General features: G+C 45.2%; 1 protein-coding gene across 1 annotated transcript in view; it reads right to left on the reverse strand.

Moving 5' to 3' along the window:
• NAA60 (N-alpha-acetyltransferase 60, NatF catalytic subunit) overlaps window positions 1-13,695 on the reverse strand; it is a 20,605-nt gene extending 6,910 nt beyond the window's left edge. Inside the window, exons 1-4 of the mRNA XM_009634034.2 lie at window positions 13,275-13,695; window positions 12,560-12,789; window positions 2,297-2,412; window positions 636-765 (exon numbers count right to left, since the gene is read on the reverse strand). Coding sequence (XP_009632329.1) covers window positions 636-765; window positions 2,297-2,406 — 240 coding nt within the window. The 5' untranslated portion in view covers window positions 2,407-2,412; window positions 12,560-12,789; window positions 13,275-13,695. The remainder of the gene's footprint in view (window positions 1-635; window positions 766-2,296; window positions 2,413-12,559; window positions 12,790-13,274) is intronic.
• Between the last annotated feature and the right edge of the window lie 1,419 nt (window positions 13,696-15,114).

Raw genomic sequence — 15,114 nt, forward strand, 5'->3', positions numbered from 1 at the left:
TCCCTACACTAACCCAGTGGTCTTTTCCCATACTGTCTTAGAATCGTAGGGACCTTTAAAGGCCATCTAGTCCAAACCCCCTGCAGTGTGCAAGGATAGCTTTAACTAGATCAGGTTGCTCACAGCCCCATCCAACCTGACCTTAAATGTTTCCAGGGATGGGGCCTCCATCACCTCTCTGGGCAACCCGTGCCAGTGTTTCACCACCCTCATTGTAAAAAATTTCTTCCTTATATCCAGTCTTCAGTGACCATCTCTTCTTCACCTCTCTGCTGTACTGTGTTGTCTCTCCTGGCTCCCAAGCTCTGTTATCCCTGAAGCCTGAGCTTTCTACAGATAGGTTACCTCTGCTTTGTGTTTGAGACAGTGACTGTGTAAATGAAGGAGTTCCTGCAGGAAGTCAGAGGAGTGACTTGCCCAGCACAGCTAAGGAAGTTCAACCCTTATGTAAGAAAGGAAGAGGTTCGGTCTCCCACAGCTGCGCATACCTCAGGTTCTTAGTTTCTTAAATTAACTCAGGATCACTCTTTTAAGTGCCTGGATGGAGGGGGAAAAATACCCCAAACAGGTCCCATCGCAGTTAACCATGGCAAGAGTTGGACTATCTCATACAGAAGCACAGTTTAGTAGCATACCTCTTTATGCACCTTTGTTCTGCTCTTGATCTCTGCCACTATCATTCCCACGATGGAGCCCCTATATGTGGCTGCGAGTGAAAAGAACTTCTTGTTGGAAGTGATATCTCGGTACCATGAGTCAGGGTACCTGGGAAGGAAGAAAAAACAGGAATGTTTGGGGACACAAAGCCCATGGCAGCAGGCAGCGCCACAGTAAACATTGTGCCGAGATGCTGCTCCACTGGAAATAGGCAGCAACATCTTCAAATGCCAGTCACTGGAACTGCAGGCCAATGTATTTTACAGGAGGCCACGGGAGGGAAGCCGTACTACTGAAAGGGCTGTCTTCTGCAAAGACGTACAGCCAAGTAGCTCAGCCATATGTCAATCTAAAGCTCTTTCTATGCTACTAATTTAGCCTGTTCCATGAAATCCGGGTTAGGAAGTTATTCACCCTTCCCGTCTTAACTGCTGTATGGTACCAACGCACACCAAACTGCTGCTGTACCCCATTTGGTAGCAGGATTTATTTCAATCGCACCTAAGCAGCAACACAGGCTGCTCATGTAATGGCCTCCTGCCTTGCTAAAACAACCACATTTTCATTTCACATTCATTGCTCAGAGCTTTCACTTCCATCTTTAGCAAGTTATTTTTAAACGCAAGATCCATCTGCCCTCATCTAAGAGCGCAAGGATCTCATTAATTTGATACACATGTGAAAAAAATACTGCATGTTGGTACAAAAAGAAAAAAAAAAAAATCACATCACCAGCCTCCAGCTCTCCTCCTCCTTCTGCAGCTACTAAAGGGAAACTAGCGTACACTAATTTATTTCAAAGCAAGAGTTCAGCATGCCTTGTGTTTAAAAGAAATCTACAAAATCAAAATATTATGAATGCTTTTGCTGGTTTGTTACATTTTATGCAATTTTAATTATAATCTGCTAAAATCCTCTATAAACCACCTTCTTACTAAGCTAAAGAAAAAAAAAAATCCTTGAAGTCTACAGCTGTAGTTTCCCTGGATGCTTCAAGCCAGAAAGCTATTGCTGTCCCCCAGAAAAGCTCCTTATTCCCGTGCTTGTGCAGACACAAGCATTTACCAAATGGCGGCCTGGGTAGCTGACCTGGGACAGACAGAGATCAGCTTTAAGCCAGATCTTTGCCAGAGCTTTGGGTGCAACAGTGATCCTGAGGACACAGGCAAGTACTGTTCAATCTCCATCTCCCCTGGGACATTCAGACAGACAGTCCCTTAGGTACGGTTGCTTGGTGTCGGTTTGGTTCAGCTCTGAGGGTGCTTTCTCAGCACACACTCCAGAACACGACTTTCTTTCACAAGCACAAGGGATGCTGTCCTTTTTCCTGGAGGTGTGCTCCTTTCCCTATCTCATATACAGCTTTTTCCAAGAAGCCGATCCACCCCCCTTAATTACAAAGCCCATTTTTCTGCCAAAATCTGCATACAGGAACTTTCTGATGACTTTAGAACCCCAGAGGACAGGCAGCAAAGGGCCGTTAACAGGAACGCCACCACAGTGCATCAAAGATTCAGAACCTGCTGCTATCTTAGCAACAGTCCAGAGCCTTTGGTATCAGCTCTGAACTGGACCAGTGCAGCTTCACAACATTTGTTTCTAGATCCCCGCCATCTCACACCCCAAACCGGTAACGTACTCTATTGGGAACCAGTCGCCACAGAGCTGTTTCACTGTGTCTATGTCATCGTGGCAAAGAAGACGCAGGTTTACGTCCGTAAGTGCAGTCGGGGGCACCTCCTCTGTCATTCACGCCTGCAAGAAAAGAAAGCACATTGAGAACGATGAAGGGCAGATTCCAACTCTCAGCTTCAGTCGGGCATCTGCGCAAAGGCGGCAGGAGGTTCTCAGTATCAATAAAGCTGTTTTTCCTAGCAGAACGAGTTTTCAGGAGACATGAAGCAAAACGTGGCAACGTTAAATCCAAGAGGCAACTCGAAGCCCTGTTGCCCACAGGATAAGCACAGCTCACTTCTCGGCCTGACCTACCCCACCAGCCCTGCATCCGTACGCACCCCGCTCCCTGCGAGCACAGTCCAGCTGTGCTGCGTGTGGAGGAGCACGTGGCACCAACCACTTCCAAAAAGAGCTCAGGATGAGGCGTTAAATAAGCCAGCAATGTGCCAAGTGTACCTTACGATGCATGGAGCTCTTCAAACGTCTATGCGTGACCGACATTTTGTTCAAACCAAACCGAACAAACAGCTTGAAAAGGAAGCACTGCCAGAAGAACATTTATGCCGTCCTCTTACACAATCCTGTCATCTCCAGTTAGTACGTATGCAGAGGAGTCAAATTCTACAAAACATTAATTTTGTTTAACGTATGCCGGTGAAATGAGATCTAGTTTCATTTCCCCTCATGCCTATGTGCTACAACTCCATGAGGGCTAGCTTTCCAACCCAGCAGAGAGCATTCAAATGCAGAAATCCCAAGACACCCTTTTCTTTCACCATAGCACAACCACAATCCTGCTAACCACGTACACGACACTTACTCCAATGTCTTCAGCCTTTTTTAACAAGGTACCAGAGGGAAAGCAGCAAGCGGTAACTAAAGTGGTTGTAAAAGCATTTGTAGTGCAGACACGTGAATGAAGAACAGATCTGGAGAACAGGTTTCAGGCAGGACAAAGCCCCACATGAGACACCACATGTACAGAGCAAACGAGGCAGCTGCAGGAGCTGGTCCCCTTTCATAGGCCACCTGCAGTTCTCCATCCCCGGCTTTGTCTCTCTCATTCCAACCCTCCTAGTCCCAGGTCAAAGAACCAGACCAGGATGCAAAGAACAAAAAAAACCAAAAACCAAACCAAACCAAAAATCCACCACCCTTAATTTAAAAAAGTCGTTTGGGTTTGGTTTTACTTTCTTTTCCCAACTTTAAGAGTCTCAAATCTGGGTTTTAAAATACTGAGTCATAAGGAAAACGCTGCACGCAGCAGCGCTTGCGTATGCCCTCCTGTTGAAAGGGATGCTCAGCTCTCCGGTGCTCTCGCATGGAAGCTCAGAGTCTCAAGAAGGAATAGATTTAAATGTGCTCCCCACTGGACTGGACGTGCCATTTGAGCAGTTTCAACACAAAAATCGCATCACCTCCGCAATATACTCTGTAACTGGCAAAGATGCACAAAAGGGGTAGGCACAGCAACGATCCCAGTTTGTTTGACAGCACGCAACTGGGTGCCGATTGCTCTCCTAAGAATTTGGAAATACCTCCTTCCACTGTACCCCTAAGAAAAAAAACAGGCTAAGCCATAAAATCCACATTCCACCCCCAAATTTCTCTTTTAAGGTACATATGCTGGCTTTCTTCTGCGATTCTCCTGAATGAACTGGTAGAGAGCAACTCCCAGTTAGCACAGCATGATGAGAGTGGAGAGTCCCCAGATGATGGGGTCCTTGGAACTCAACTTCAGTGCTGAGAGAGAGGTAATTAGCACCGCTAACGAGAACAATGTTCACCCTTAACTTTATCACACTCCCTCCAACACATGTTGTACGACTGCTCTGCGCTGGCTAGACCAGCGTGAGCTCCCACCCCTCCGTACTCCCGGACAGCAGCATGAAGCCTCTACGTGGCGTCGACCCAGACCTCCTAGGGAGGAAGGAGGAACTCTACCACTGGTTTGTGTGCAACCTGGAACACATCAAACAGCCAATATATCAACAGGAGGAAGGATACAATTAAGGTCTACTATTATCCAGAGAAATCTTTGCTAGCCCTTCTCCCATGCACGCAGAAAGAATGGTGTAACGCTTTAACAGAGCAGGGGTCCAAGGGACTTCTCCTACAGCTCTTGAGAAAGATGAAATGGGGTGTTTCTTCAAGCAAGGAATCCTTCCCAGACACAGCGTTCCTCCCAGTGACTGGTCCTACATATTTCCCTGAGAAGGGCATCCGAGGGGATCCGTATATCGATATGAATCTCTTGTTCTTCCCCAAAGAAGTCCTTAAAAAGAATCACAGCAATTTCACAGCCTGTTCTAGGACTGTGGTTGCCTATTTACTGAGCAGCCTACAGCTTTCACAACCAGTCCAGATGCTAGTTTTAAAACAACTTAAATACCTAGAAAACCCGCAAAACTAATACTCCTTGCTGCTTTTAAAACTAATTTTACACTCCTAGAATTGGCTCAAGCCCTCTGAGGCTCGACTTTGAATCCGTACCCTGTCACGGCAGCAAGCACGCTCTCCACCACCAGCCCCTGGTGACATTTTAACACGCCCCAGCTCTCCCCCACGGGGCCCTGAAGGAAGGGGGCACGTTCACATGCCGTGGCTGATCAGATCCACACCGCTGCTGGCCAAGGTGGCTGATGCAAAGCGGTGTGGACCCCAGTCCCACCCACACGCTCCTCCCACCCTTGCTGGGACATTGCAGAGCGGTGACAACCACCTGATCACGAAGCAAGTGCAAAATTGTTCATAGGCCAGGGGGGGAAAAGAGGGAGGGAGGAGCAAGCAGGCACATACAGCAAGAGCTGCTTTGGCCACAGCAAAGCTCCAAGCACTGATACGTCGCTTTGTTTAGTGGGCATTAAGCAGCACTCAGGTTTGCAACAGCAGTGCTCAAGAAAAATAAAATATATGAGAAAGAGAAGTTTCGATGCTCCTGTAAGGCAACACCCTTTCTCAGTCAATACTCTCAGCATTAATAAATCAGAGATAAATTAAACAACTATGACAGAGCCATAGATTTGCTAATGAGTAGAAAAAGCAGGGGCCTAGGAGCAGACTTAGGCAGCAGCTGCTGCAGGAGAGGCAGAGCCAGCACAGGACGCATTCTTGCGAGGATTAGTTCATGTTTATTTAACACTATATTCTCAAAGAGCTAGGCAAGCATTATGCATTATCCTGTAGCTGAAGCCAGCCTTAAAAAAGTAATCCATGACTGTTTTGTTGAACAGGATAATACCCCTCTCCTCAAATTCTGAGAGCCCTTTCCCAGCACTGCGTGTGTTTGCAGTGGCTCTCTCCAGACGCTTCACATTATGTGACCCCATCTGATGCTCTTGCACATTTAAGGTGAATTTAGGTCACCTGCCTGGCACTGTGTCCTGCCACAAGGTTTCAGGAGAGCAGACCTGTGCACCTTGCTCCCCAGCCAGGCATTGCTGCTGCCAGAGAAGCTGCAGTCAGTGGCTGCTATGACCAAGAGAGAAGAAATCCCAAACAAGTTAATTCTCTTCATACCCAGGTGACAGCCTCTGGTTCTTCACAGATATCTGGGCGAACACCCAAAAGCTGAGTCCTGGCCCTCTGCACAGCCTGTGGCACGCTGCAATTAGCAGAGCTAGAGTTCTGAACAAAAGCCTCAGCTAGCACAGTGATGAGGGTATCACTTTTAGAGTCCACGAGGGTATCACTTTTAAAGTCAACTTGGGTTTAGAGGACAAAAGAGATGTTTGGAAGGTTTAAGAAATGATAAAAGAACCAGTATAAGTGTTAAATATAACCCCAGGACTCAATGGAAGTTAAAAGGGCCCTTAGGGGTTTAGAGGTAGCATAGCTCCACTCACCGTTGCAACATCGACAACACCAACTTCTGACCACTGAGACCAAGTGGTGGTTGCTGTGAAACAAAAGGTAGGCTCCAGCCGCGTGCAGTTAACTGAAGGAGGTCCACAGCCATTTCTGCAAACCCAAAGTGCAATTACCTTGTTTAATATCTTTTTTTCAGGTGTAAGTCTTTGTTCAGGTGATGACCACGGTCTGGGAAGTGGCATGGTTAACGTCATCCACTGCCTCTCCACCTAGTGGGGCACAGCGACCTCACCCTTTTGTCAAAATGGGAAACGTTCGCTTAGGACAATTATTAAATGAGCCAACATTTTATGCTTATGAAGGGATCGTGCAGTTAAACATTTGAAAAAGCTCCGAGGACACTCCTTTCCAAAATACCAAAGTTAGCAGCGAGTATAACTAGAAACCAAGCATTTAATTCCCTCTCCTACACAATAAATTAATTTAAAAAAAAAAAACAAAACACAGGAAAGCATAAAGGTTTTGAGCATTGCTACTGGTCTTTTGCCTTGGTGTACTGAACCGGAGGAACCTGTCCAATACTCATTACAAATATTTAGCAGCAGTGGAAGTTGGATGAAAAGAAATAGTATATACGTTTCCTAAATAAGCCAACTTAACATATAATTTTAATTTAAAGCATATTGCAAGGCCTAAACTTAAAATTTAAAAATAACGTCATAAATCTTCAGCGTGAGCTCTAGCTTTAACGTATTAAAACCCAGCATTTCACAATTCTGTCTAAAAGGCAGAGGAGCCGTTAGCTTCCAGCATCAGCCCAAGCGATGGCTGGGACACCATAAATTACCAGTGTTCACTCCGCACAAGGAGCCGAGTGCGGGTCCTGACATTTCTACCACCAGAACTTCCAGGTCCTACTGTGCAAAACTAGGTATTGGTTTGACTTTAGGTTAGCTACCAGGTGCAAGGACAGTTTCTTTACTTGAACTAGATGCTTCACAGCTAAGAAACCTCAACTCAGGCTTTTCTTAAGAGCAGGAAATGTTCTTTCACTCTTAGAGCTCTTGTATTTTAAAATAAATAAATAAATAAATAAAAAACCACAAAAAGATAAAATCTACACAATACCGTATTTCTACAGAAACTGAGGCAGCCACACAGAATCAGCACTCTTAATCCAACCAGGTGTTCACGCACAAGACAAAGCCTGGTGCTTACTAGAATTTGGCAGGAAACTGCTTAAATACGTTTGAAAATCCCTCAAGCACTTCCATACCTACAAAAGCCTGGTTAAGTGATTCAACACGTTAAGATTTCCCTTGCTTAGCACTATTAGACATGTTTTAATGACGTTTCTGCCTTTTACATCCTGCGACAAGGAGTTGGATGTAAGCAATGAACAACTGTAAGATGCCATTTTTATGAACTTCTATTTGGACTTCAACTTCCATCCAGATAGGTTCATGAAAATCCCAAATAAAAATTTTATCACCTAGCAACAAATATCACTGAATTTCAGTGATAGCAGAATAAAAACAAGGTAATCTAAGACTAAAGCTAAACAAATACTAACTAGAATAGTACACATACATAACTTCCAGTAAGGGGTGTACTGGCTTCAAATGTAGTGTTCACACAAAAAACAACGTGAAGGAATCTCCTTCACTTGCAGAAACAAAGCTGGACTGAATTCCATCCAAATCTTTTACTTTTCAATTTAAATGCTAATTGAAATCAATTCATCCTGAACGGAAAGAAGCAAACCTGCAGGAAAGAATAAAGAAAAACAAGCACTGGCAGGCTAGCGGATTTTTATAAAGCGATCCTACAATTCAGGAAGTACTGTCCCGAAAGACACACGGCCGACCGCCCCGGTATTGCAGCCACCTCCATCATTAAAGGATGCAGACCCTTATTTACTTGGGCTGAAGAGTTTCACCTTCTGGAATTGAAAGCACTTTCTTCAAGCATGCTCCTGCTAGATCATCAAAAAGGATTATGTGCTGTCGTTCCACAGAAGGAGAAGATTAAGTTCTCCCAGACAACTACCAAGTACATACCATGCAGGGGCCAGGTCTGAGGAACCGCAGCGATGCTAAACAAGTCTGCTCTGCAAAATTGGCGTGTGAGTTGGCCCTTCCTCCGGCTGTCAGGTCACGTCCCTCTGCCTACGGCTGCATGTTTCTACCCAGCATTTCAGCGATGGACATATGCACAGTAGCTGTATTTTACTTTGCATGAGCAGACCATCTGCTCGGCGTAAACACAGGCTAGCAGATACTCCCTGGAAGATTTGCATGCACGCACAGCGGGACAGAGCTGGATTTCCTTACGCCTAGTACCCTCGCTAGAGGTGCTGCTCTAGTGTCACCACCAAATCCTTGTTTGCAACTTTGGTGTGGACAGTCCTCAAATCCCAGCAAGACAAGATTGCCAGGAAAAAAAAAAAAAAATTCAATGTCACCTGGTATCCCCTCTCACTTGTAAATAAATAGGATCAAATAAAGGCCAGACAGAATTTTAAGAGCTACTCAAAATGCAGGACAGGCACACGTTTAGCTGTGACTGAGCAACACCGTACTCAAAACAGACACAAACTCTGCTATTGTCCAGGGAGTACCGCTTCAAGAGCGCCAGTGGGAGTTTTCACAGCTGTAAGTCTCTCTACCTTGCACCATCTGGCACTGGGGATTTGATTTACATTAAACCATTCAATCTGAACCAGCCAAAGGTCTTAATTCCAACAAAACAGTCAAGATTTCCCTTCTGCATTTCACTTTAAGCTTACTGCATTTTTAGGTTACTGGTCTCGTAGGGAATGTTCCACACAGACACCCTTGTTACCAAGATCCTTTTATTTAATACAATAAAATTGCGACTGGATTTGAAAACATCATGAATTCATTACTAAGAATCTCAAAGAGGTTCTTCTAGGACTTAGGGCAACATGATCAAAGCAATAGGAGCCAAATTTTTAAAGATATTTAAATATTTAGCTTGATATCACCTGGGTACTACTTCAAGTCTGGCCATAGAATTAAAAAAAAAAAAAATATAGGTTGGAAGGACCCTTCGGAGGTCATCTAATTTAACCCAACTTAGATCAGGTTGCTCAGGCCCACAGTCCCACGTAACGTCAGCAAGGAGCAAATCTCTTCACCCTGCCTGGGCACAGACAAGTTCCTTTGCACCCAGAGGTGCAACGGGAATGCTGGGTGTTAAACGTGCTGCCTGAAGCTCTGCTACGCGTGCAAGACAAGCACACCTCTATATGCTATTCATTACACTATTTATTCCATTTAATGCTCCTGCTCCTTCCAGGAATCCCATGCAGGTTCATTTAGGACAAGCAATAAATAAACCCCCGAAGATGTGGTTCTCCTCGTTTCTGGTAAGTTATGCAAACCGATGGAGCTTGGGGTTCGCAGTCACGAGCAGAATGGTGATCGTTCCACCTTCATTCCTGTACCATTCATCACATCCCATAGGAGTGCTGCCCAAAACTGCCATCACTTAATTCCCTACATTAGCAGAAGCAGGTGCTTGGAGCAAGCAAGGACAAAATGACTGATTTTGTGCCTTGGTCTGAAAATAATGTAATAATATGGCTGGAAAGAGGCTCTGATGCTAGATTACACCATTTCACAATAGCCTATCACAGCTTTTGATCCAGGCATTACATTTTCCTGTAATTTCTACCAGAACCACAAGCACTGAGCCCCTCGTGGACCCCTGGTCACTCGGGGACCCTTTGAGCTCCTCATTATTTCAACTCCTTCAGCAGCAGCTTCCATCTGTGCACAAAACTGCCCTCCTCAACCGGCTCCCCCTGCACAAACTCCTAGGCTGCCGCATCCTGGAGGTACGCTGTCAGTCCAGCCCCGCTGGGCCGATCCCGATTGCCTCCAAAGCACACCCTGAGCACTAATGAGCTTCTCTCAGGGACATCACTCCGGAGAAAGGAGTTTGTCAGTGCCCAGACCTTCTCCAGTAAATCTATCCAGGGCAGCGTGCCTGAGCAGCACAACCCTGCAGGGGAAGAGGGCAAAAACCAGTGAGCTTGGGGAAGAAGGTATTGTAAAGAAAGCTGAATTTATCTCAACAGCAGGGAGACTGGAGGGTAACCTTGGATTTAGATAAGACAGTTGCACCAGTGAATTGTCAGGTAGCCTGAGACAATTAACAATGTCTTCCTGAGCTAGCCAGACCAGCATGGGGGGAGCACATACAAGGCTGAGCCCAAAGTATAAAAACCAGACAATTAATAAAGTAAACTCTGAAGAAAGCGAAGAGCCTGAGCTGGCTTCAATCTGCATATTCCTTCCTAGTGACTCTGGGCACCGGGCATCGTAAAGGCAAGGCTACAGAGATCAGTAACCGGCATCACATTTGTATTTGGATTCAACTGTACATTGCAATTGCTCTATTATGCTTGTGCTGCGATTTCAGTATGGTGCTGTACACCCTGCTAAATCAAAATCCCATGTAACAGCAAATATACCAAACAAGTACATTTGATATTAAACCCTCCTCATGTGGAATATCTACAAGAGCCTGGCCAGAGCACACTGGACTTGGACAGCCAGGAAGGCAGCACTGTCGCATGCAACCTTGGAAAACCCGTCCTGGCATTCAGCCCTCCTCCCAAAGGCTCACCCCATGCTGCTCAGCCAGTTTTCCCTCAGCTCTGAAATTCTGAAAACATCATTCTAAGAAATGTACTTGCACCTTGTCCCCAGCTCCGCACTTCATTTTCTGTTATGCCCAGATTGAGGTGTGCGCGCCACAGGACTAAAAGCCTGAAAGCCAAAAACACAGAATCACAATAATTAACACTTTGGCCTCCTGCCATGAAAGATCAGCGTTTGAAACAGACCCCAAAAGGATATTAAGAAATGAGAGGGCAAAACGTAGTTCTACCTGCGCAGCAAGCAGCAGTTATTTATTTGAAATGAAAACACTTACTGTTAGCGAAATCCTTTTATACTTGTATCCCTGATCCTCCGCACACTTCAAGTTTGGCTTGTCAGCCTTCCAGCAGCAGCAATATTAATGGTTTGCATGCGAGTCGCTTTCTGGGCCGTTCTTTTACCCTACAGCTCTAGATACATTACCGAAGCCGTAGATTCCACAGAAGCTGGTACCCGAATAAAGTGTCTCTAAAGCATACTGCAAAAGGCACGGCTTCCTGCTGCCCCAGATACAGCAGTTCCTCCAGGGAACAGCGAGCAAGAATCTCTAAGAGGGTTTTGCTGTTAAATCTTTTCTTGTTAAGACGCGGAAGAGAAAATCTGCTTTGTGACAGTAGCACTGCGGGGAGTTAAAACCGAAGGGTCACAATAGAGGCACATTTACAACAAGAAGCTCGCTGGAGGAGAGATCTAATACCTTGCAAATGCTGAACACGGCAAGTTTCCAATAGGCAGCTGTTACTCCAGAAAACAAAAAAAAAACCTCAAACAACTCATCATACATGCAGGCCCGCTGCCATTTCCGAATTAGAATAAACAGCTACACAGAAAACGTATGCAGTGACTAAAAAAAAACCAGCCAGAAATTCAGCCTAGCGTAGTACGAATACTGGGAGAGGGGAATTTGAGCCTGCCTCCATTTCCTAGATGCTGTCCTCATTACTGAGCAGCAACACCACAGCTGTCGATAAAAACCCAGTCCCTCTGCCTACACCATCACAGGAGACACTAACAAGTAACTTTTTAGAGGCTATTGCAAACAAGGTGCTTTAAAAAAAAAAAAAAAAAAAAAAAAAAAAAATAAAAAACAAAAAAAACCCACACACAAAAAACCCCCCCAAACTTGAAAAGAACATTCCTTCCCTAACTGGCAGACGAGTGCCCCAAACTTACTCCTCTCCAAGATACCAAATTTAAAATTTGAGCCAACATGGCTCCTCTTCCTTTTCTCAAGCAGTGTTCTTCAGTATGGGACACTCAGATTCGACTCAAAAAACCCACTGCGTCAAGCTAGTAGCATTTAAAATGGAATCTGGCACAGACGTCTGCTCTTACATCCACAGTAATAACTTGAAAAGGAGAAATAAAAAACTTAATTAAAAGCTAACGTTCGAAAACTGAGCAGCTCCTGTTCCTAACCCTTCTGTGAGGAGGAAAGTGTGGGTGGGGGGACGTAGTATGAGACATGAAGCTCAAAGTCTTTTTGCAACACCCTCCACTGAAGCCATCAGACATGCTGTGACTGGTTAAAAAAACCAGGAAGACAGGAGCGATACCACTCTAATAACGATGTTAGATAGCATTTAACTTTTAAGTTTGTAGAAGAGGTGCTCAGCTAAGACAGAACCTTCTCTGCTGCTACACTGAACAGCTTAGCCGGAATTTAAAAGCATCTTAACATCAGAGGAACAAAGTATAAACAGCAGCCGCTGGTACCAACTCACCAAAAGGAATTCCTGTCCGTTACCAAAGGCTGCCTCCAGCCCAGCAGCCTGTGATGAGCAGGAAGGCAGAGCCACAAGGACTTCTGAATCAGCTCTGCAAACCACTCACAGGGAAGTCCCCGGGGTTGGTAGCTGTCATTCCTCTGGTATTTACAACAATGCTGTCATCAAGAGTCAGCCTTTGCAACCGCAGTTTCACCTGCTCACTCCATAAATGACGCTGGGAGTGGCTGGGGTGGGGGACAGAGAGGTGAAAAACAGCCAGGAAGAGAGAGGGTGGCTTCTCGGGTGGCAGGACCAGTTCACATCAGACAATGGGCTAAGATACCAGCACCAACTCACTGACTGGCTTATCAGACTATACTGGCCCAATACCTATATTCATAACACACACACACCCCCCCAAAAAAACCCCAAACACTCCCACGTACAAATAAAGATCATCCATATTGGGAAAGAAAGAACAACAGACATGATAGATGTACCAGACTTCATTAACAAAAATAAATACACATGCTATGTTAAAGGCTCCTTGAGCTTCCAGCTACAAAAGACCATTTTTCTGAATTCCACTGGCAGTTCCCACAACATTTCATGACATCTGAGGCCAGCCCAGATACCAAAAGACACAATGCTACCCCTCTGGTTTTGGAAAAGAAATTAAAATGATGAATGCCACAGGTTTCAAGAGGGCATTCACAGGACAGCCACTTACCAATTACTCAGACATGTGAAGTCAACTTGCTTTAAATACATCAAGGAACCAGCCGAGAGAAACAAGAGCAGCAGCTACTTCAAAGAACAAAGCCACGTATTAGAACAATGCTTACACGCTACTGTATGTTTCTTTATTTGCTACCAGGCATATGAGGACTAATTAAAGCACCAGTTTACAAGACATAACAGAACTACTGTTCTAAATCTGCAAGATTAAAACCCTCTACTTTAAAAGCCTGGTACCAGGCAGTACCTGGTATCACTGCTTCTGATGGGGGTGAGGCTGCTCAAACGTTACTTTGTAAATTAAGAGTTTGCACTCTAATTACAACACGTTGCGAGAGAGACACCAGCATGTTTTAAAAGAACTTCACTTCTGAGAAATCTGCTAGAGTTTATTCATACCGTAATTTATTTATTAAAAAAACAAACAAACAAACAAAAAACACCCACACCATGCACTAGCACTCCCCCAGAAGCTACCAGGAGAGTCCCTTGCAAAGGCTTTTGAGGAAACTAAGCTGGACTACGGAGACTCTATAAGGCAGATTAAAAGAAAGGAAGCAAATCTAGGATGAATCCATAGTGAAAAGAGACTCCAGCTATAATCCGTTCAAGAGATTCATAAAAACTAGATGGGAGAAGAGATGAATAGATACACAACAAAAATTGATGATCTTTTGGGATAGGGCACAGATTTCCAGGACAGTAAAATCTAAAATTGTTCACAGTTGTAGAAAGCTCTCCTGATGCCAAAAGACTAATAAAATGGCAGATAAAAGTCTGTAAGTTAGTAGATAAAAGAGGAATGCAGGTTGGAGAAAGGCAAATGTTTCCAATTTGTGTTAACCACTGCAAGGGGAAAAAATCCACGCTCTCACAGCAAGTTCCCTGAGAACATCAGCTTGCTGCTCAGCAGCAGTCCAAATAGGACACCAGGAATCATCAGAACAAGCAGAGGGAGAAAAAACCGCACATCTAGAAAGCCTTTGGTCTGAGCTTGCGTGCTCCTCCTTATGTTACAGATATTTAATGCCTCTATATATCTGTCGATAAAAGGTCAGACCCTCAGCCACATTCACGCGGTTCTCAAGAGCAGAGATAATAGCTGCAACGAGGGGCCAAAGGCTCAGGGTTGCTCACTGCGGTCACCTACCACAGCCTAGCTGATACTGGGAGGTGCCATAGTGCAACAAAGGCAGGATAAACTACAACAGATACAGAGCAGGCAAACAAAGTGCAAACTCAACAGAGTAAACATAATTAAACCAGCTTACTACAGGAGATTATAAGAATTTGAAGCCTATAATCAAGAGCGAATGCCTAAGATGCATGCTTTAGTTCGTGGCTGGACACAGCAATCCCAGTGGTGAGGATACCAGCCTTAGTCACTCTGACAGGACGCGGAAAGAAGCAGCCTCGGCAGTCTGAAACTCTCCAAGACGCTATTTGCACCATATAGATAGCGTAGGTATAACCCACCACTGTGCAGCTCGAGGAATTGGGCACAGCAGCTGGAATGCTTCTGGCAAAGCCACCGTGCCTGGCGGGAAGCGCTGTGCCGCAAAGCCTTTGGGACAACATTTAAGGCTCCATTTGATTAGCTGCAATTAAAACCTCAAGATATCCCCTGCAAAAACACTCGGCTGTCAGCCTGCTTAGATACAAAGTAGAGCAACGACTTTCTCTCTGCTGAAACTCTTCCAGGCTGGTTCAAACGGACGCAACGCTTCCGTAGGGAAAAGCACGGAATAGCTAAGCTGCTGTGGTGTGTGTCAGGTTCGAGCCAGCCGGGGCGGTTTGTGAGCCATGACCCAGGCTGTCAGGAGGGGACAGAG

Source organism: Egretta garzetta, unplaced genomic scaffold (genome assembly GCF_000687185.1).
Source record: "Egretta garzetta isolate BGI_Z169 unplaced genomic scaffold, ASM68718v1 scaffold372, whole genome shotgun sequence".
Lineage (NCBI taxonomy): Eukaryota > Metazoa > Chordata > Aves > Pelecaniformes > Ardeidae > Egretta > Egretta garzetta.